General features: G+C 39.5%; 1 protein-coding gene across 5 annotated transcripts in view; it reads left to right on the forward strand.

The window, feature by feature from the left end:
- The window catches only part of SEPTIN6 (septin 6), an 84767-nt gene that overhangs the window by 38680 nt on the left and 23613 nt on the right, over positions 1-22474 (forward strand). For 3 of the 5 annotated variants that reach the window (XM_089684901.1, XM_089684899.1, XM_089684900.1), the window contains exons 3-9: positions 3827-4022; positions 9620-9806; positions 12619-12780; positions 12950-13046; positions 13777-13945; positions 14927-15059; positions 19289-19479. In XM_089684901.1, the coding sequence (XP_089541027.1) occupies positions 3827-4022; positions 9620-9806; positions 12619-12780; positions 12950-13046; positions 13777-13945; positions 14927-15059; positions 19289-19479 (1135 nt within the window). Of the gene's footprint in view, positions 1-3826; positions 4023-9619; positions 9807-12618; positions 12781-12949; positions 13047-13776; positions 13946-14926; positions 15060-19288; positions 19484-21217; positions 21255-22474 lie in introns of those variants that run through there. The other 2 variants (XM_089684902.1, XM_089684903.1) reach the window with 2 other exon arrangements.

Below are 22474 nucleotides of genomic sequence, written 5' to 3' on the forward strand. Positions count from 1 at the left end.
CACCTCATATGACTTCACACTTGTTTTCAAAATTTTATAGTAGAATTTGCTCATGGCTTCCCAAAATTTCTAGGGAAGAGCTCTACAGGCCAGCAAAGTAGAGAAATGCTGGATTTTAACAGGTGAGAATAAAATTGACAATTAAAGGAAAAACTTGCAAACAAAATCCTAAGACTGGAACTAAACAGGTGAGAAAATCAAATAAATTTGACAAAAAAAGGCTTTTAGTACAAATAAATGATTGTGTGCACCAATGCATGTCTGTTTATTATATATTGACTGTTATTTTTGCTTGTGGCTTTTTTTTTCTTTTAAATATGTTTTTATAACAAAAGTTAAATATTCAGAACTGAGAGAGAGATCTTCCACTTAGCTGAACTACTTTGCTGTGTGCGTTCCATTTTTTAGTGCCTAAAATACATTGGGGAACAAAAACTGGCTAAATATAGTTATGTTATTTCAGAACCTTGGAGATGGAGAATTTTCAGAACGTCCTTAACCTGTTTTACATATGTGTTAAATCCATTACTTCACTTTTAAGAGGAAATACTATTTCCATTTCCAGATTTGGTAGAAATGCTGCAACTCTGAGGGGTACAGTGAAGCTGTTTTACCAAAGGAAAGGAGAAGCTTCATTCAATACATTTTGTGAACAGCAATGCAGACATATGAAAAGCTGTTTGCTTTAAAATAGCCATTCATGCAGATAAAATAAAGAAACCGTAATTTGCTTTTCATATGACTGTATAATTTAAAGTGCATATCCACATATAGCTAAATATCTTGGTGCTATCAAAGCACTGATATATTTAGAAAACCAGTGTGTTTGTGTTTTGTTTTTTCTATGAGCGCTATCTTGTGTAAAGTTGAAAAGTAGACAGACTTGAAGTATATCTAAAGCAAAACCTAATTTTTATTCATTTAGAATAGAGTTGGGTAAGGGACTTGTCTATGTTGTATGTCATACTCTAAATTCAACATGTGAATTCATACCCTAAATGCAAGTATAACATGGTGTGAAATTTGCAGTTAGCCTTTAAGCTGATGCAAAATCGGTCATTTTGCATGCAATTCAACTAAATGTTGAAGTATTCTGATTTTCCAGGCTGCGATTTATAGAATCCACTGCAGGCTTTTGCAGCCTTTTTTCCTTCAAAGATTCCATTGAAATTTTCAGGCTCTGGGGAACACCCCTGCTAAAACCATTGAAGATCATTGGGTAAAATGCCCCTTATGTTGGTGGTAGGTGAGTGGAATGCCCTCCTTTTACAGTGGTGGTCAGAATACCACCCTTACAGAAGGCTAAAAGGCTTACTTGTGTCATACAGCTGACAAGTAGTGTTGGCCCTGGGACTATGCAGGCACCATCAAATAGGAGGTCAATTATCCACAGCTCAAAGGACTTCTAGCTACTCTCGAGGAACCCCGGTTAAAAAAGGTTATCTTACTGAAACCATTTCCCTTATGAGTTGGGTTTTGCCACAGAGAATATAAAGAAAGATACCAATTTTCATGAGTGACAATTCATGTTCTCCCTGTGCTGGTGTGGGTTCCTAGTATGTGTATGTATGTTTGTAAGTTAGGGACTTTAGATTGTACACCCCTTGAGGGTTAGAGACTGATGTGAATGTAATTTTTATATATATATATTATTTACACACACACACGTGTGTGTGTATATGTGTGTGTATATATATATATATGTGTGTGTGTGTGTGTGTGTGTGTGTGTGTGTGTGTATATGTATGTGTGTGTGTGTGTGTATGTATATGTATATATGCATGTATATATATATATATATGCATGTATATATATATATATATATATGTGTGTGTGTATATATATATATATATATATATATATATACAGTGGGGATCGAAAGTTTGGGCACCCCAGCTAAAATTTTGTATTAATGTGCATAAAGAAGCCAAGGAAAGATGGAAAAATCTCCAAAAGGCATCAAATTACACATTAGACATTCTTATAATATGTCAACAAAAGTTAGATTTTATTTCCATCATTTACACTTTCAAAATAACAGAAAACAAAAAAATGGCGTCTGCAAAAGTTTGGGCACCCTGCAGAATTTATAGCATGCACTGCCCCCTTTGCCAAGCTGAGACCTGCCAGTGTCATGGATTGTTCTCAATCATCGTCTGGGAAGACCAGTTGATGTCAATCTCAAAGGTTTTAAATGCCCAGACTCATCTGACCTTGCCCCAACAATCAGCACCACGGGTTCTTCTAATCAGTTGTCTAGAAAACTGAAACTGAAAATAGTTGACGCTCACAAAGCTGGAGAAGGCTATAAGAAATTAGCAAAGCGTTTTCAGATGTCAATATCCTCTGTTCGGAATGTAATTAAGAAATGTCAGTCATCAGGAACAGTGGAAGTTAAAGCAAGATCTGGAAGACCAAGAAAAATATCAGACAGAACAGCTTGCAGGATTGTGAGAGAAACAATTCAAAACCCACGTTTGACTGCACGATCCCTCCAGAAAGATCTGGCAGACACTGGAGTTGTGGTACACTATTCCACTATAAAGAGATACTTGTACAAATATGGTCTTCATGGAAGAGTCATCAGAAGAAAACCTCTTCTACGTCCTCACCACAAAAATCATCGTTTGAACTTTGCAAATGAACATATAGACAAGCCTGATGCATTTTGGAAACAAGTTCTGTGGACCGATGAGGTTAAAATTGAACGTTTTGGCCAGAATGAGCAAAGGTACGTTTGGAGAAGAAGGGGCACAGAATTTAATGAAAAGAACCTCTGTCCAACTGTTAAGCATGGGGTTGGATCAATCATGCTTTGGGGTTGTGTTGCAGCCAGTGGCACAGGGAACATCTCACGAGTAGAAGGAAAAATGAATTCAATAAAATTTCAGCAAATTTTGGATGGTAACTTGATGCCATCTGTGAAAAAGCTGAAGTTAAAGAGTGGATGGCTTCTACAAATGGATAATGATCCTAAACACACCTCGAAATCCACGGGTTTTGCCATGGCCTTCACAATCTCCTGACCTCAACATAATTGAAAATCTATGGATAGACCTTAAAAGAGCAGTGCGTGACAGACAGCCCAGAAATCTCAAAGAACTGGAAGACTTTTGTAAGGAAGAATGGGCAAAGATACCTCAAACAAGAATTGAAAGACTCTTGGCTGGCTACAAAAAGCGTTTACAAGCTGTGATACTTGCCAAAGGGGGCAGTACAAGATATTAACTCTGCAGGGTGCCCAAACTTTTGCAGACGCCATTTTTTTGTTTTCTGTTATTTTGAAAGTGTAAATGATGGAAATTAAATCTAACTTTTGTTGACATATTATAAGAATGTCTAATCTGTAATTTGATGCCTTTTGGAGATTTTTCCATCTTTTCTTGGCTTCTTTATGCACATTAATACAAATTTTTAGCTGGGGTGCGCAAACTTTCGATCCCCACTGTGTGTGTGTGTGTGTGTGTGTGTGTGTGTGTGTGTGTGTGTGTATGTATGTATGTATGTATGTGTATATATATATATATATATGTAAAGCGCTGCGTAAACTGACAGCGCTGTATAAGTACCTGTAATAAATATGTTTTGTGACGGGGTGGGGTCCCTATAGTGTTACTGCATGGAAGGCTGTGCTACTTGTACTTTCATCCTAAATGGAGATCAGCTTTTAACATGTCTGCTTTTTAGATTCTGTCTTGATGAATGGCGGCTATGTCCGCCCCACAACCACACTTACACACATCACATTTTCTCTCCTCACTTTGTAGCGGTTTGTTCTTTATTGCTGCTGCAGGGTATTGATTTTACTAATGTTTTTGTCTTAAAGGTGAAACTGGTCTTGGAAAGTCCACTCTTATGGATACATTGTTTAACACAAAATTTGAGGGTGAACAAAGTTCTCACGCCCAGCCTGGAGTTCAACTAAAAACTTGCACATATGATCTCACAGAGAGTAGTGTACGTCTGAAAATGACTATTGTCAGTTCCATAGGATTTGGGGACCAAGTTAATAAGGAAGACAGGTGAGCTTTGTATAGATTATGCAACAAGCACATGGCAATTGTAATCTTTTCAATTTAAACCTTTTAAAGTAAAGACTCAATATGGAATTCAGATTATCACCATTCAAATGTTTGTAAGCGCTGGCCAGAATGGATTTTTTTTTTTTTTAAACTCAAGGTTTTCTTTTAATTGAAGCTTGGTCAATAAAGTAAAACTCCAGCCAAAATGTTTATCTCCCGTTCATCGACATGCACATATTCTTAATTGTAGATTAGCAACCACAGTGTTGTAGTACCACATGCAGGAGTAGGACGCTTCTAGTTCTGGATGAAGTTGGGAAAAAATTAACACCAGACTTTCATTTTCCTCTGTGTCCCTGCTGGAGTGATTCATTCTTTGTCTTGGTGACCATTATCACCAGAACAAATGGTAGGAAAATACACATTTTTAGAGTTGCCGCTAGAGCAAGAAACAAAGGAAACTCTCTAAGCGATTTTTGCACTTCCATATTACTTGGGTATTTGGGAATTGGTGCTCTTAATGAGGTGTCGATCATGACCCTACACACACCTACCATATTTAAAGTGTCATTAAACCCACATCATAAAGAACTATCAATAAATGCTGTATTGCATGCTGTTCATACTTACTCAGTCACTATGGGATTTGTTTTCTGTATTCTGCAAAAAAAAAGCCTGGTCCATCCTGCGGTTTTCTATCTCCCCCTCCTGTCCATGTCCCCAATGCAGTTGGCTGCTACTGCACATGCTCAGTTTTCAGTGAGTTTCTATGCTGAGCATTTCCTCTCTATCACATATGAGAAGCCCATGTGACTATAGAGTCACACATGTGGAAGTATACTCAGTGGTAAAGGACAGCCCACTCCCTCCTCCCTCCCTCCCTCCTCCTGCATGCCCACTAACCAGCTAAACCCAGAGGACTAGAAGCTCCTCCTGCTTATGCTTCCCTGCAGACAGGCTGGTTAGTAGGCATGGAGGAGGAGGGAGGAGGAAAAAGGATTAGGAAAAAAGTACTTGATTTGTGTTTTTTTTTTTTTTATTAAAATAATTAGTGCCATCATCCACATACAGAAAGAGAAGGGATAATGTAAATTAAATGGCATGCATTACTTTAATCAAAAAACACATTGTAGTCTTAAAAAAAAAAGAATGGGTGTTCTGTGCCGAGTGAGCAACCCCCTGGGTTCACTATGCAAAAGGGCAGCTACACAGCACAGAACTTGGAAGACCACTGTAGTAGCACCGATTTGTCCGCTTCCACCACAGTTCCACAGGTATGGAATATGTGAAGTATTTTTGTAAAAGATGGTGTAGCGCTGTGTGTGCTAAAATTAAATTAAATATTATCAAATCATATTATTGTGAATAAATGATATAACCCTGTGTATCCTCATTAACGTAATAGAATTATAAAGTGCAGTATAATCCAAAAATTAGATAATTATAATCAAAGTGACCAAGTATTACACTGTGACATACATAAATGGCAAAAAGTGAAAAAATTTAAATGCACAAAAAAAAAAAAAAAAAAAATAATATATATATATATAATCCAGATTTTTCAATTCTTCAACTTTTATATTACAACTTTACATTGCGTACTCATATAAATGGTGCCAGTCTATCCATCACCTTCTGGTGTGTGCGCTCCCCTCACAAATTCAACCCTTAAGGAGTCATAGAGCAATCAATATCCCCGGATGATCCCAGGCTGGATGGATCTCTCCCTTTTTAAATGGACACAGGAACAGCTCCCACCAAAATCAAACAAACGGTCAAACACATCTTTAAGGGGTCTTCAAATGGCTCAAAAAGAAGTCAGAGATAGAACTTCCATAGTGTAGTAATTTATGATGTTTATTGGGAAAAAAAGATTCCATGCCAAAGGGCTACTCGCATTAAAAACAAGGGTCACAGACCCATCAAGCATGTACTGTGTATCCCACAGTCAGGTGTACATATAAGGAGTCCCAAGATGGTGATTGCCTTCCATACATAATGATGTCACCACGCTCTATTCCCTGACTTCTTTTTGAGCCATTTGAAGACCCCTTAAAGATGTGTTTGACCGTTTGTTTGATTTCGGTGGGAGCTGTTCCTGTGTCCATTTAAAGGGAGAGATCCATCCAGCCTGGAATCATCCGGCGATATTGATTGCTCTATGACTTCTTGAGGGTTGAATTTGTGAGATGAGCGCACACACCAGAAGATGACGGATAGATTGGCACCATTTACATGAGCACGCAATGTAAAGTTGTAATATATAGTTGAAGAATTGAAAAATCTAGATATTATATTTTTATTTAATTTTTTTTTGTACATTTTAATTTTTTCACTTTTTGGGACTTTTTGCAACTTATGTATGTCATGGTGTAATACTTGGTCACTTTGATTGTAATGATCTAATTTTTGGATTATACTGCACTTTATAATTCTATTAAGTTAATGAGGATACACTGGGTTATATCATTTATTCACAATAATATGATTTGATAATATTTAATTTTAGCACACACAGCGCTACACCATCTTTTACAAAATTATTTTTCATCTTATCTTTATCGGGTGTTAGCAACTACTTCATCCCTTGAGAGGATATTTGGCAGCGCAGGAGTCCACCCCTTATTTAATTGAATATGTAAAGTATACTTATTTTTTTCTGAGCATAGACTGATATAACTATGCAACAAAATCCTTACCTGGAGCCTAGCTTTAAAGTTGTCATAGGTATGTGAATTTGTAAATTCCCTGCATGGCAGCGCTCTGATTATGACATGAAAGCCTTCCAGATTCTATTGTGTAGTGCTGCCAATATATTACTCTAAACAGAATAATATAACAAGGGCTTATTCACACGGATGTATCTGAAATCTGTCCACATATACACAGGACCTTGCTGGCAGAGGCTGACTGAAATATTCTGTGGTTGATTTACTAAAACTGGAGAGTGCAAAATCTGGATTTTGCACACTTCAGTTTTAGTAGATCAAGCCTCCCTGTGTATTTGCTGTATGCGTGTAATGTTTGAGCAACGTTGGCATATGTACAGGGACTCTATTGGCTGCAGCTGCTGGAGACATCTTGTCAATATCAACAGTGTGCAATCTGTGGCGCCTGCTGATTATACACTGTCAGTCTGAATGAGTCATTGAATCACCCATAGTTCATGGGCAGAATGACTATCAATGGTCAATCTATTGGTGGCTTCCAGTAGGGTCTCTGAATGCTTCCTGCTTGTATTCATTAGCACAAATTTTGCATACATTGTGAACATTATGATGCATGCATACATCATGAATATGAATGAAATTACAGCCTTGGATTTTTTAATGCAGCTGCTTCAGTGGTCCCATAGACTAGTGCACAACTGTGTACAGAACTATATGCTGTATGCAGAATATAATACCTCCATGTGAATGAGCCCCAAGAGGCATAGATTTGGTTTAATCAGTGAGCTGCTGCTTTTTCATTGTCCAGTCAATAGGATGGGACAGGTAGGTGACACTATGCTATTTTTGCAGTATGTTAATGAACAGAATCATTCTTATTCTGGTAAACCAGTTCTTGCTGGGTGTTTAGTGATTTGGCTAAAGTTGAATAATTGAGAAAAAAACCATAGCAGATATATCATAGGTAGGTACTAAAATGAGGTTTATACAGTGCATCCAGAAAGTATTCACAGCGCTTAACTTTTGCCACATTTTGTTATGTTACAGCCTTATTCCAAAATGGATTAAATTCATTTTTTTCCTCAACATTATACAAACAATATACCATAATGACAACATGAAAGAGGTTTGTTTTGAAATCTTTGCAATTTATTAAAAATAATAAACGAAAAAAAACACATGTACAGAAGTATTCACAGCCTTTGCGATGACACTCAAAATTGAGCTCTGGTGCATCCTGTTCCCACTGATCATCCTTGAGATGTTTCCACAACTTGATTGGAGTCCACCTGTGGGAAATTCAGTTGATTGGACATGATTGGTAAAGGAATAAACCTGTCTATATAAGGTCCCACAGTTAACCATGCATGTCAGAGTGCAAACCAAGCCATGAAGTCCAAGGAATTGTCTGTAGACCTCCGAGACAGGATTGTATCAAGGCACAGATCTGGGGAAGGGTACAGAAAAATGTCTGCAGCATTGCAGGTCCCAATGAGCACAGTGGCCTCCATCATCCGTAAATGGAAGAAGTTTGGAACCACCAGGAGCTTCCTAGAGCAGGCCACCTGGCCAAAATGAGCAATCGAGGGAGAAGGGCCTTAGCCAGGGAGGTAACCAAGCACCTGATGGTCACTCTGTAAGAGCTCCAACGGTTCTCTGTGGAGAGAGGAGAACCTTCCAGAAGAACAAGCATCGCTGCAGCACTCCACCAATCAGGCCTGTATGGTAGAGTGGCCAGATGGAAGCCACTCCTCAGTAAAAGGCAAATGGCAGCACGCCTGGAGTTTTCCAAAAGGCACCTGAGGAACTCTCAGACCATGAGAAACAAAACTCTCTGGTCTGATGAAACAAAGATTGAACTCTTTGGCCTGAATGCCAAGCATCATGTCTGTAGGAAACCAGGCACCGCTCACCACCTGGCCAATACCATCCATACAGTGAAGCATGGTGGTGGCAGCATCATGCTGTGGGGATGTTTTTCAGTGGCAGGAACTGGGAAACTAGTCAAGATCGAAGGAAAATGAATGCAGCAATGTACAGAGACATCCTTGATGAAAACCTGTTCCAGAGCGCTCTGGGCCTTAGACTGGGGCAATCATCTTTCAACAGGACAATGACCCTAAGCGCACAGGCCACATAACAAGGGAGTGGCTACGGGCCAACTCTGTGAATGTCCTGGAGTGGCCCAAATGTGAACCCGATTGAACATCTCTGGAGAGATCTGAAAATGGCTGTGCACCGACGCTCCCCGTCCAACCTGATGGAGCTTGAGAGGTACTGCAAAAACAAATGGGAGAAATTGCCCAAAAATAGGTGTGCCAAGCTTGTAGCGTCATACTCAAAACGACTTGAGGCTGTAATTGGTGCTAAAGGTGCTTCAAAAATGTATTGAGCAAAGGGGGTTTGTGTGTGTGTGTGTGTGTGTGTGTGTGTGTTTTATAAATTGCAAAGATTTCAAAAGAACTTCTTTCATGTTGTCATTATATGGGGTATTGTTTGTAGAACGTTGAGGGAAAAAAATGAATTGAATCCATTTTGGAATAAGGCTGTAACAAAAAATGTGAATACTTTTTGGATGCACTGTACATGTAAAATATTTCCTGTATAAATATAAGTGTATGGTACTAATGCATATTTCCACGCTAAACAGAAAAATCCCAGAACATTTTAGTTGTTTGCTGTCAAAGCCAGTTGCTGGTTTGTTTTTATCTCATCTGTAATACAGAAGATGTTACAGGGATCTCTTTGGGTATTCTTCACATTTAATTCTTGTGATTTTTCATATTGGTCCCTCTATATTTAGTGAACTTTATGTAGTAAATCTAAAAGGTGATTTGTAGCAATCAGAGCGGACACTGTATACACATGACTAGGTTGTATAAACTCTCTTGTTTTAAATACCCACACACTTGTTCACTTTTATCTTAGTTACAAGTCCCTTGTCGAGTTCATTGACTTCCAGTTTGAAGCCTACTTGCAGGAAGAGTTGAAGATTAAGCGAGTTCTTCATAACTACCACGACTCTCGTATTCATGCGTGCCTGTACTTCATTGCCCCCACTGGTCATTCCCTGAAATCTATAGACCTGGTCACTATGAAGAAACTGGACAGCAAGGTCAGTGTTGGAAAACAGGCTAAGATTGCATAGCCATCTCCTATTTAACTTGTTATACTGATGATGATTATTATAATACAGGATAGGGCCAACAGTTTGTGCACAGCCTTACAAAATAAAGCGAGTTCAATACAAGAGGGTTTACAGGGCTCTGCTCATGCGCGAAAAATATTGGCCATACATTTGTTGCCCATAAAGGAAAGTATAAGTAGATAGGATAAGGAGTATCTAGTTTTGTTTTTTGTTTTTTTTTAATTTCAATGATTTTTATAAAGTTTTTTTTTTTTTTTTTTTTTAAACAATTTTAACAAAGGAAAATTGGAGCAAAAGACAAGCCCACGCAGGGGTTATCAATGGCCAACAATGTAAAAGGCGCGCCCACATAGGGGCCATTAAAGGTACATAAATAAAAAAACAGTGATATAACACCAACAAGATACCAAAGGCAAGTATCTACCGCCTCACAGATTCAAACAGAAAAGAAAGGAAAAAGGAATAAAGAAGAAAGCAAGACCCGAAGCAGGAATCCCAGAACGCCAATACTGTCATGAACCTAGACTAGCTGAGGGAAGCGCGGGAAAAGCACATGTCAACCATGGTTCCCATGTTTTCAAGAATTTCCGTTTTTTTTTTTCTTTTTTTTCTTTTTAACCCATATATGTATATCTAAACAGGAACCCGCTCCCACTTTGCTGGAATCGCCTAGGCCAGTGGTCGGCAAGCCGCGGCTCTTTACACACTTTAATGAGGCTCTTCTGTGTGCCGGGCGCCCGCTCCCCTCCCTCCTCTCGGGCGGCTGCCCCAAAAGTCAGGACTCTGCAGCTAGCCCAGCAATGGGCAAACTACGGCCCGCGAGCCGTATACGGCCCGGCGGACCTTTTAATCCGCCCTGCGGAGCGTGGCAAACATTGGCTGTCAGGATGTAGGCTGGGCAGCGTGATGAACTCCTCTCCTCTCACAGTCCGCCCTGAAGACCGGAACGGCGCGGGAACACGGCGAGAGGAACGCGCGAAGCAAAGGTAAGTGAATTGACACTATAGGGGGGATGAATTACTATAGGGGGGATGAATTACTATAGGGGGGATGAATTACTATGGGGGGGGATGAATTACTATGGGGGGGGATGAATTACTATGGGGGATGAATTACTATATGGGGGATTAATTACTATGCTTACTATGGGGGGAATATTACTATACTTACTATGGATGGCATGGTAGTGGCTGGGCCGGCCAGCAGCTAGTCCGGCCCCCGGGTCCAATATATGAACCCATTGCGGCCCTCAAGTCAAAAAGTTTGCCCACCCCTGGCCTAGGCGATCCCAGCAGAAGTTTGCCCTCTTGCCTCCCTGCCTGCAACCTCATGGGACACATCAGCAGTCCCAGGAGCCTGTGGGACCATTTAGAGAGTGTAGCGCTGCTCGCGAATGCTCAGTGGGAAGCAGACTGTGGTGCCACAGGAAGTCACAGCCGACTTCCCACATGGTGGCTCCGGGGACCCAGAGACTAACAATTAACTGGCCCAGATAAGGACAGCTCATAGACTTGCCTTGTGAAAAGGAGCAGCAAAGGCAGCCATTGTGTAGTAATGTAGCAGGATTCAGATATAGATATATACTGTATATGGTGCATATAAAACTGTGTTTGTTTTTTTGTTTTTTACCATGAACATGCATTGTTAGGATTAACTGATCACCAGATGAATATCTGAGAGGCTTTTAGGATGTACCTGTTAGCTAGTCTTTGTTATGAGATGGAATTCTAGCTGTTGGTGCCCTCCCCCGAGGGACCACAGAGGTTACACATAGCGTAAGCTGGCTGTTTAACTTTAACTAGTTGCATCCTTCAGATTTAATCATAAGTATTAGTTAAAGCGGTTGTAAAGGCTGGAATTTCTCTTCTAAAATTAAAGACATGATGTTCTTTGACACTAGCAGGAGCCTGTGAGAAGAGGAAGAGCGCTGCTACAGATGGGCACAATGCTGGATTGAGATATATAGGGAGATGAGCAGTGATAGTACTTCTAGGACATATTTTTTTTTTTTTTTCGCCTTCATGCCAGAAAGTCATTAGGGTAAAAACTGTCTAGCCCTTAGAACCATTTTTAAATTGCAATTGTATTCATTGCTTCTGTAAATTGTTCTACTGAGGATAAATGTGCATACCATATTTGTAATTGCAGTGTTGAGCAATTTAATTTGAAAAAAGCATGATTGTTTTTATATTAAAACAGAACTGCACTGCATCTGCGCACCACAAACCAAAAACACTATTTCATGAATGTTTAATGTTCAAAGCAAGCTTACCTATGCATCCATGTATTCAAGCTTTATTTTGTTGAAAAATCATTTTGAAAAACACCCCCTAGCATTTCTGGCCATGGCCATCTTGAATAAGGGCGGATGATTCTTGTAGCATTTACTTCCTGGAGTACATCTGCCCTTGGCTCAGGCATGCAAATAGGAGGGTGTGTTTAGCTGAGAAATCCCCTCTTCCCATCCTTAAGACTCCTTCCTGGGATGCATGACATCAATTGTCTAGGCTCAGTAACCATGAAGTATCTGAAGAAATGTAAAAACAAAGTTTAAAACAATTAAATGTGATAGTAAATAGATATACTTTTCTAATACAGCATAAAGATTAAGAATAATCAATGTTGATTGAGAGAATTAAATTCCACTTTAAGTAATTCATCACATTCAAACAAACACATTACCAGACTCCATGACAGTGTCCTATATGGTTGTGCATACATGGTAAAGTCCGGCACATAAGTGATGATAAACTGTGGTGTGTTTCATTTTCCTCTGCAGGTTAACATCATTCCCATCATTGCAAAGTCCGACTCCATTTCAAAAAGCGAACTAACTAAATTTAAGATTAAAATCACGAGTGAACTGGTCAGTAATGGGGTGCAGATCTATCAGTTTCCAACTGATGATGAAACTGTGGCAGAAATTAATGGGACAATGAATGTAAGTGTTCTCCAGACTGTTTCTTTCATAAACTGTTAACTTGTCACAAAGCATGCAAATATTTGGTATGAAAATGAAGCAGAATAAAATTGTGTATATATTATAAATTTATAAATGCATGTTTGTATTGTTTCCTTTTATTGCTTTTTAACACTCTTGGTTTCTGTAGGCTCATTTGCCATTTGCAGTTGTTGGGAGTACAGAGGAAACCAAAATAGGAAACAAGATGATGAAGGTCCGGCAGTACCCATGGGGCACTGTTCAAGGTATTTGGTTGACTGTTTATTCTTCATGTCTCTGACTTCAGCTGGTTGTGCCTGAATCTTCCAATTCAACATGGAAATATTCCCTTTCATGGCTCAGAACCTGAAGTAATGCTGAATACTGTGTACTGGTGTAAATTCAGATGAAGCCCAAGAAAGTATTTAAATGAATATGTTATGTTCTAAAAAAAAAAAAAAATAGTTTAAAATGGTATTAAGCCCAAAAGCTAAGATTGATTATATTGCGACTTAGAAATTCTTAGATATGATGGCTGCATTGATTTTCATTTTTAGGCCTTCCTTCCTTTATTTTCACCTGGTGATCAAGCCATGTTGCTGTAACTGCTTGAAATGAGTGAGCTGGAGTCTCTCATCCAGAGTGTAGGCCCCCTATGTCCTCATGCACACTGGACGTTTTGGTAAAGTTAGCTGTTCAAAGTCACGTTAAAAACGTGTTTTTGTTTTTTTTTTGCTATTTCCAGCCAAAAAACGTCCAAGCCGTAAAATGATTACAGTTTGTGTGTGCATGGACACATGGGATAACATGCTGGGGGGTTTACTAGCTGTAGAAAAAAAGTCAAAAGCCAAAAACAGCAGCTGTAAAAACGTCAAGTGTGCATGAGGACTAATACAGTACATATACATAATTCAGTACAGCACATTGCTTGCTGTTTGACAAATGCATATTTGTGTGTACATTTAAACACCTACTGCAGGATCTCTTTTCTTCCAGTTGAAAATGAATCACACTGTGACTTTGTAAAGTTACGAGAAATGCTTATACGGGTGAACATGGAAGATTTGCGGGAACAGACACACACGCGTCATTATGAGTTGTACCGACGGTGCAAATTAGAGGAAATGGGGTTCCAGGACACCGACCCTGACAGTAAACCTTTCAGGTATTGCTATTTTTGCAGAGGATCATGTACAGTCATTCTTCCTAGTGTAGGGACATCATTGCATCCTAGTGGTCGGGCTGTTCACTGCATCCATCTTGTTTCTGCATCACCCCAGTGGTCATGCTGTGCTCTCAAGTAAACTATTAATGAAAAGATTTTTTACTCTTACCTACTTCACTGGTGGATACAACTTGCTTTTTGTTATAGTTAGCAATGTAGCTAGTAATATAGATCAATATTCTGTCCCATCTAAGGTATCCTGTTCTTTCCTATGGATTAGTTCTTGATTTTTGGCCCCAGTACTCAAGGACTGAGTTCACTGTCTAAATGGTTGTCACAAAGCACCAACTATGCATATTGGGGTGTAGTTTGCCATAAACCATCTGATCCCCTTTTTAAAGGAGAAGTATAGCCAAAACTTTTTTTTTTTGGCTATACTTGTCCTATGGATAACAGGAGTGCAATTAGTTATACACTCCTATGGCTTATTTTCAGCCGACAGCAGACTTTAGCCCACTGTCGGCTGACATCACTCAGCTGGTCCAGGCTATGAAAAGATCTCGACCATATGGTTGGGATGCAGACAGATACCTGGGTCAACCTCTCAGCAAACCGCCAAGACCCCGAGACAGATCCTCCCCAGCTCAGCGCTACAGTGAGCACTTGGGGGGGGGGGGGGGGGGGGGTTTAGAGCAGAGAGCTGGTGACTAACAATCACGGCTCTCTGCTCAGAGCAGAAGAGGAGAACTGAGCGATCAGCGGTGCTTGATTGCTCAGTTCTCACTGCAGAGCCGGCGGGGGACAGATGCAGCATCAGCTCGATGCTACATCCACCTAGGTAAGTATAAATGTTTTTTTTTTTAAGTAAACCCTTTTTCTTTTAACGTGTGAGCTTTGTTTGGTAGAACTATTATACCTGGACCTAACTTATCTTTTGTTTTAAATCATTGAATAAAAATTAAATGTGTTTTCTGTATTTAGCCTACAAGAGACATATGAAGCAAAAAGGAATGAGTTTCTAGGTGAACTGCAGAAGAAAGAGGAAGAAATGAGACAAATGTTTGTGCAGAGGGTAAAAGAGAAGGAAGCAGAATTAAAAGAAGCAGAAAAAGAGGTACAAGTTTGCTTTAAAACATATGTACATTTATTGTAAGTCCTCCTGCGCTTCTATGGACCACCCCCCTTTTTTAATTTATAGCTGCTTACACTCCAACTGATACCAAAAACAGTGCTCAAATAAATATTACATTAGTGTAGCGCTAAAAAACATATTCCAAACAATCTTTATGTGAATGATAAAACTATATATATTAACCTTGTGAGAAATCTCACAGTGCCTGTAAACCTCTGTGCTCTTCACACGTGTCACTTAATTCATAAATAATATTAATAAAATATATATCATAATAGTGCTGTTTTGTATTTAACTGTTAAACATATTTTGTGATAGTGCCACCTCAAATAAACATATCATGTGATCGTGCCAGGTCAATTTATACTAATCAATCGTCCAATGTCCAAATAATAAATCAAAAAACAATGTAAAACAATAGAATCCAAGTGATGCTTATATACACATGCAGTGTATTTTCATAGTGCCACTCGTGTAAACACACTCTTCCACTTTGGCTGCAGTGCCTCCTCACCTCCTTTCAGCGACCCCTAGGGGCCCACACGCCTCTCGGATCACCCTGGATCCTCAACACTCCTGGATGGTACCTCTCAGGCTATCCTCCTATTTGGCCTCCTCCACACCTTCACCTTTTAAGCCTTATGGAGTCCTATACAGCGATCCTCTGTAGATTCTCACTCTCATAATAGTGAGTTCAAAAAAAGAGATGCCTGCTCTGTGCAGTGGTGTGTGGGCCCCTAGGGGTCGCTGAAAGGAGGTGAGGAGGCTACACTAATGTAATATTTATTATATGTACATTAAATTATATGTGCAGACAAACTTTGTTTTTGGAAGGAGAATCCCACATCAATCTGAAAACTTTTTGACTTGAATCCCCTGATTAAAAACCCCTGTTTTGGAGTTTAGCCTGTGACGGGGTGGTGAAGAAGCAGTGGCACACCTATGAAGTCATCACTCTGTTCACTTATCCACAAGTGCTCTCTGTTAGACTGCAAGGACTGTAGTGCTCATGGGAGAGATTTCCCATGCTAATCAACAGGACAGGAGGTGAGAGGTCCTAAACCTTCCTCACTATACTTAAAAGTATATCTAAGGCCTGCATTTTTTAAATTATTTTTTTCCAAGAGTAGACTTCTAGCAAGCGAGAGAGAAATATCCACACAGTGGATATAATAAGTCTACACACCCCTGTTAAAATGTCAGGTTTCTGTGATGTAAAAAAATTAGACAAAGATAAATAATTTCAGAACTTTTTCCACCTTTTTAATGTGACCTATAAATTGTACAACTCTATTGAAAATCAAACTGAAATCTTATAGTAAGGGGGAGTAAACACAAAAAAACTAAAATAATGTGGTTGTATAAGTTGTGCACACCCTCTAATAAGTGGGGATGCAGCTGTGTTCAGAATTAAGCAATCGCATTCAAAATCATGTTAAATAGGAGTCAGTTCACACCTGCCATCATTTTAAAGTGCCTCTGATTAGCCCCAAATAAAGTTCAGCTATTCTTGTAGGTCTTTCCTGACATTTTCTTAGTCGCATTCTACAGCAAAAGCCATGGTCTGCAGAGCTTCCAAAGCTTCAGATGGATCTCATTGTTAAAAGGTATCAGTCAGGAGAAGGGTACAAAAGAATTTCCAAAGCATTAAATATACCATGGAACACTGTTCTAGTCTGATGAAACCAAGGTTGAACTTTTTGTCAATAATTCCAAAAGATATGTTTGGCATAAAAACAACACTGCACATCACCAAAAGAACACCATACCCACAGTGAAGCATGGTGGTGGCAGCATCATGTTTTGGGGCTCTTTTTCTTCAGCTGGAACTGGGGCCGTAGTCAAGGTAGAGGTAATTATGAACAGTTCCAAATACCAGTCAATATTGGCACAAAACCTTCAGGCTTCTGCTAGAAAGCTTAACATGAAGAGGAACTTCATCTTTCAGCATGATAACGACCCAAAGCATACATCCAAATCAACAAAGCAATGGCTTCACCAGAAGATTACTGTTTTGGAATGGCCCAGCCAGAGCCCAGACCTGAATCCAATGGAAAATCTGTGGGGTGATCTGAAGAGGGCTGTGCACAGGAGATGCCCTCGCAATCTGGCAGATGTGGAGTGTTTTTGCAAGGAAGAGTGGGCGAATATTGCCAAGTCAAGGTGTGCCATGCTGATACACTCATACCCAAAAAGACTGAGTGCTGGAACAAAATCAAAAGGTGCTTCAACAAAGTATTAGTTTAAGGGTGTGCACACTTATGCAACCATATTATTATTTGAGTTTTTTTATTTTTACTTCCCTCCACCTAAAAGATTTCAGTTTGTTGTTCAACTGAGTTGTACAGTATATAGGTCACCATAAAGGTGGAAAAAGTTCTGAAATTTCTTTGTCTCATTTTGTTACATCACAGAAACTTGACATTTTAACAGGGGTGTGTAAACTTTTTATATCCATATATATGTATGTGTAATAATAAATATATATATTTAAAAGAAAAATGTTTTGGCATTGGATTCACTTTAAAGAGATTATATTATTATTATATATATATATATATATATATATATATATATATATATATATATATATATATATATATATTTTTTTTTTTTTTTTTTTTTTAGTGAGACCTATACTTTCAGCTGACTGACAGCAGATGTTAATTCTCTTATAAATAATTTTGTGTCTGATTCCCAGCCAGTGGTGTGGGAGCCACATGCTTCTCTCAGAACTCCTGAACTCCTCTGATTGTGGTTTGTAGTTGCCTCTCAATGGAAATTTTTATTTTGAGAGGAATATGAAGGCTGCCATTGCCAACCTTATTCAGAAAACATTTCATTGCAGCAACTCAAAATGGTACTCAGTAGTTTGTATGGCCCCCATGTGCTTGTATGCATGACAATATCGGGGCATGTTCCTAATGAGACGGATGGTGTTCTGGGGTATTGGATTTTGGTCAGGCGAGCATGGGGGTCATTCAATGGTATCAATTCCTTCATCCTCCAGGAACTGCCTGAATACTCTCGCCACATGAGGCCAGGCATTGTCATGCACTAGGAAGAACCCAGGACCTAATGCACCAGCGTAGGGTCTGACAAGGGGTCCAAGGATTTCATCCAGATACCTAATCTGGTCAGGGTGCCATTGTCTAGCCTGTAGAGGTCTGTGTCCCCGTTTCCCCACCCCCTGTGCTGGGAGACACAGTAAACCTTCTGGCAATGGCACGTATTGATGTGCCATTCTGGAGGAGTTGGACTGCCTGTGCAACCTCTGTAGGGTCCAGGTATCTCCTCATGCTACCAGTAGTGACACTGACCCTAGCCAAATGCAAAACAGTCAGAAAAGATGAGTAGGGAAAAAGTGTCAATGGCCTCCACCTGTAAAACCATTCCTGTTTTGGGGGTCATCCCATTGTTGCCCATCTAGTGCACATGTTAATTTCATTAACACCAAAGCAGCTGAAACTGATTAACAATCCCCTCTGCTACTTAACTGACCAGATCAATACCCCAGGAGTTTAATTGACTTGATGCTATACTCTGGTTAAAAAGTGTTCCTTTAATTTTTTTTGAGCAGTGTAGATTTCCATTAAGAGTTGCTTTGTAAATTTTATGCTTGAAATAACTGGTAAGGATTAGACAGTTTTCTGTTTTTAACATTTATTGACAATGTTAAGTGTACTATAGCCCTTCACCATTTTTTTTTTTAATATGGTTTTGACTGATCAGTTAAAACCAATTGGTAATGTTTGCTGTACAGATTCATGAATGAATATGGTTGCTATATTGCCAGTGTAATATATCAGCTAGCGGTATATGTGTCATGTAGCACTGTAGAAAGCCTTCAAAGACGACCAGTTGTGATCCAACTTCGATCTCTTTAGTTCAGCTTTAAAGTAAATAGATCTAAATATAGAGGGGGGAGAAAATAAGTGATGTGCATTCTGCATAATTAAAGGGGGAAATATAAATAATTTACAGGCAATACCTGTGCAATTTCAATACCTTCTTGCTGAGCTCAATAGCATCTATTTCTCTTGAAGCTTTCGTAAATAAAGACATTCTGATGGTAGATTATTAATCTAAGAATACAGAAGTAAACAAATCTATTCTGCTAAGTCTTTCTGCTCTGGAAAAGTTCTATATCAGGCAGCCCACTGAGGGTTGATTGGTTTTTTGATAATTTTGTTTTCTTTTCTTTTTTAAAGCTGCATGAGAAGTTTGACCGCTTGAAGAAATTGCACCAGGAGGAGAAGAAGAAGCTTGAGGATAAAAAGAAAAGCCTGGAGGATGAAGTCAACGAATTCAAGAAACGCAAGACGGCAACAGAATTACTCCAGTCCCAAGCACAACAAGCAGGGGGATCACAGACCCTAAAAAGGGAAAAGGAGAGGAAAAAGTAAGTAAATGTATTCGAACCAGTGGTGATCAGTGTATACAGAAAATAATTACTAATGTATGAATCATATAATCATCATATAAGGTGTGTATATTTGTACATAGTTTGTCAGAATTAACATGGGTATTGCAGAGGTGCTCAAACTATGGCCCTTGGAGCCCTCTAATGTGGCCCTCCACCTCAAATTGAATGCAGAAGTTTTGGTGCTGTCAGATTGTGTACCACACCTGCAAGATATAATAGAAGTCTATGGCAAAGCACAGCTAACCCGCAGCAAAGCCGCAGGTGCACTGTGCTGCCCCAGCGGTGTGCGGAAACCACAGCGCATCAGTGTGAAAGCAGCCTTATAAGCGGGCTCAAGACAGGGCTTATTTACTTTTTTACTAATGAGTAGGATACATTTTTGTTTGGAACTTTTTTGCCTACAGATAAAGGCATTTATAAAAAAAAAAATCGTGGGCAGAATTTTTTGTTTACATCTCCCAGACAATACCATATGAAAGTACAGCTGCTTTTACAGGTAAGGCATTGCTGCTGCAAGTCACATGCAGAGGCCAAACAATGCTGCCCATGTGTTCTGGGTCAGCAAAGATATACCATGCATTTTAAAAAAACCAGTAGGCAGTGCATACTTTTGAAGGCCTGCAGTAATAAAATGCTGTTTACCTAAGCATTCTGAATCCTCCTTTTGTGGAAAACTGATTTGCCTGTGAAGTGTTTGTGAATACACAGCAACCAAACACTGCGAGTTCACTAGGTTATGGAGTGAACTATGATGTTCTTAAAATATATACAAAGCCCCTGTGTGAGATTCAAGACTAGTCCCACAGGGGTGATGCACAAGCCTTCTAATGTGGAAAAAAATGTCTCACATACTCCCCTTTCCAGACACTGCAGCCTATAGTGGAAGGGTTTGTAGCAGCATAGGGTGTGCTGTCAATAAAGAAAGCAGTGGGTAAGGCTAGATGTGTCCAACTACTGGTTGATGAGCTACAAACTTGTGAATTAGCATCGAAAATGGGCCATAATCCCTGCAGAATAAATAAAGAGCTACTTGAAACAATAACAAGCCAGCAAATTCAGTGCTCATAGACTGAAATGGAAACAAAGAAATATAAGGAGTGTCAAATACATGTCAGTCCATAATGAACTCCGCTTCAAAGAGTGGGGCAGCTGGAACACAGTAGGGGTAGAACACACACAATTCCAGCAGCATCTCACCAAGGATATGGGGAATCCCTCATGGACATGCAAAACTACAAAGCAGGGCGCCAGATGAGTGTTGGATATAAACAGCAACACTTTATTGTAGAACACTTACATGGAAGAAACCTGTAAACCGCTCTGGTGGTCAGGGTGGCGTGCATGTGCAGCTCTCTCCAGTGTGTATGGACTGTCATCAGAGCACACTCCATGCAGTCGTCAGTCCTCTGTACTTCTTGTTCCGGGGTGTCTCCATGCCCCGCCCACATACACCGCTCTGTTGGGGTTTTGCGGATCACTCTAGTTTGTAGTTAGCACTAATGCCAAGCTCACTACATAACCATTAAATGTCAGCTGTGTGACAAAAGGAAAGAGGCAATTATGCACTGCATTCCCATACATCATGATCCTTTTTTGCTTTTGGGTTTGCTCATTGTCATTTGTTTGTTTTGTTTTTATTTAGTTCATTCTTCAGTTTTTTTTCTATTAACATTTCATTCTCCCATTCGTTGTTACCTCTGTGCTGTTTTTACAGTTAACTCTGCTGTTTGCTGCATGGGCGCATGGCTTTGGTAAGCTATTAACATGTTAGAACTACTCAGGCTTTGTATGTAGGACAAACATGTCTGAAGGTGGCAATGTGTATAACCACTTTGTACAAGCAAGCTGTATATCCTAACACAAAAATGACAAACACTGCTGCCACTCGTAAATGTCTACTCCATTAATGTAGTGTTAAAGCAATAATATGCTTGTGATCAAGAGAGGAATTAAAAGGAATTACCTTTTGGGCTGAGGCTTTTTTTCTTTTTCTTTTTTTTTTTTGTGGATAAAACCTTATTTGGTGGAGGTTTTTCTTCTTTCTCTACATGAACTAGGTTTTCATAAAACTGTATAGCAGAAGGAACAGGAAAAACTGATTGGGGTATATTTACTAAAACTGGAGAGTGCAAAATCTGGTGCAGCTGTGCATGGTAGCCAATCGGCTTCTAACTTCAGTTTGTTCAATTAAGCTTTGACAATAAAACCTGGAAGCTGATTGGTTTCTATGCAAAGCTGCACTCGATTTTTGCACTCCATTTTCAGTAAATCAACCCCCATTGGCTGTTAAAACTTTCCCACTTGAACAGTTCTTTAAAAACGCTTCTGGACCAGCAACATACCCGTACGTCACTGGACTTTCTGTGTTGTTTTTTTTTTTCTTTTGGAGCAGGGGATCTTCTATCTTGTACAAGCAATCAGAGCGGCTACTAGCCGCTCAATTGCCTGTACAAACAGATGGAGGGGATGTCTCCCTCTCCCGCCACCTGCTGCCACTCTCTCATGTTCTTCCATCCTGGCATGTCCACCAGCTGGTCGGACATGCCAAAAAAAGCCTGCATCAGCTTAGATCAGCTCTCCTTTATTGTAAACTGGAAGCGATGACCTGACATCCCTTGTTTACTTGGAAACTTTCTGTGCCATTTTTGAAAATGTTGAAAGCATTCAAAACACCGATCTTGGTGTTTTGGATGCTTTCAAGTGCAGAGAAAAGGTTTGGGGTCTCATAGACCCCAGATCCCTCCATAAAAATACCACGTGTCTATTGCTGTTTACATTCCTTTTGACAGCAATAAAAGTGATTAAAAAATTTAAAGTGACCGTGTAAAAATTGATTCCAAGCCTAAAATTATTCTACATAAACAAGCGTAATTTTTTTTTCCATGCAGAAACAATTTTTCAGATAGGTTATCAGGGTGATGTCCAAGGTGTTATGAATAATAGGCTTAAGAGGATAGTTTAAAATGTCTAA

Source organism: Staurois parvus, unplaced genomic scaffold, assembly GCF_062004578.1.
Source record: "Staurois parvus isolate SC_StPar_1 unplaced genomic scaffold, SC_StPar_1.0 ptg000361l, whole genome shotgun sequence".
Taxonomy (NCBI): domain Eukaryota; kingdom Metazoa; phylum Chordata; class Amphibia; order Anura; family Ranidae; genus Staurois; species Staurois parvus.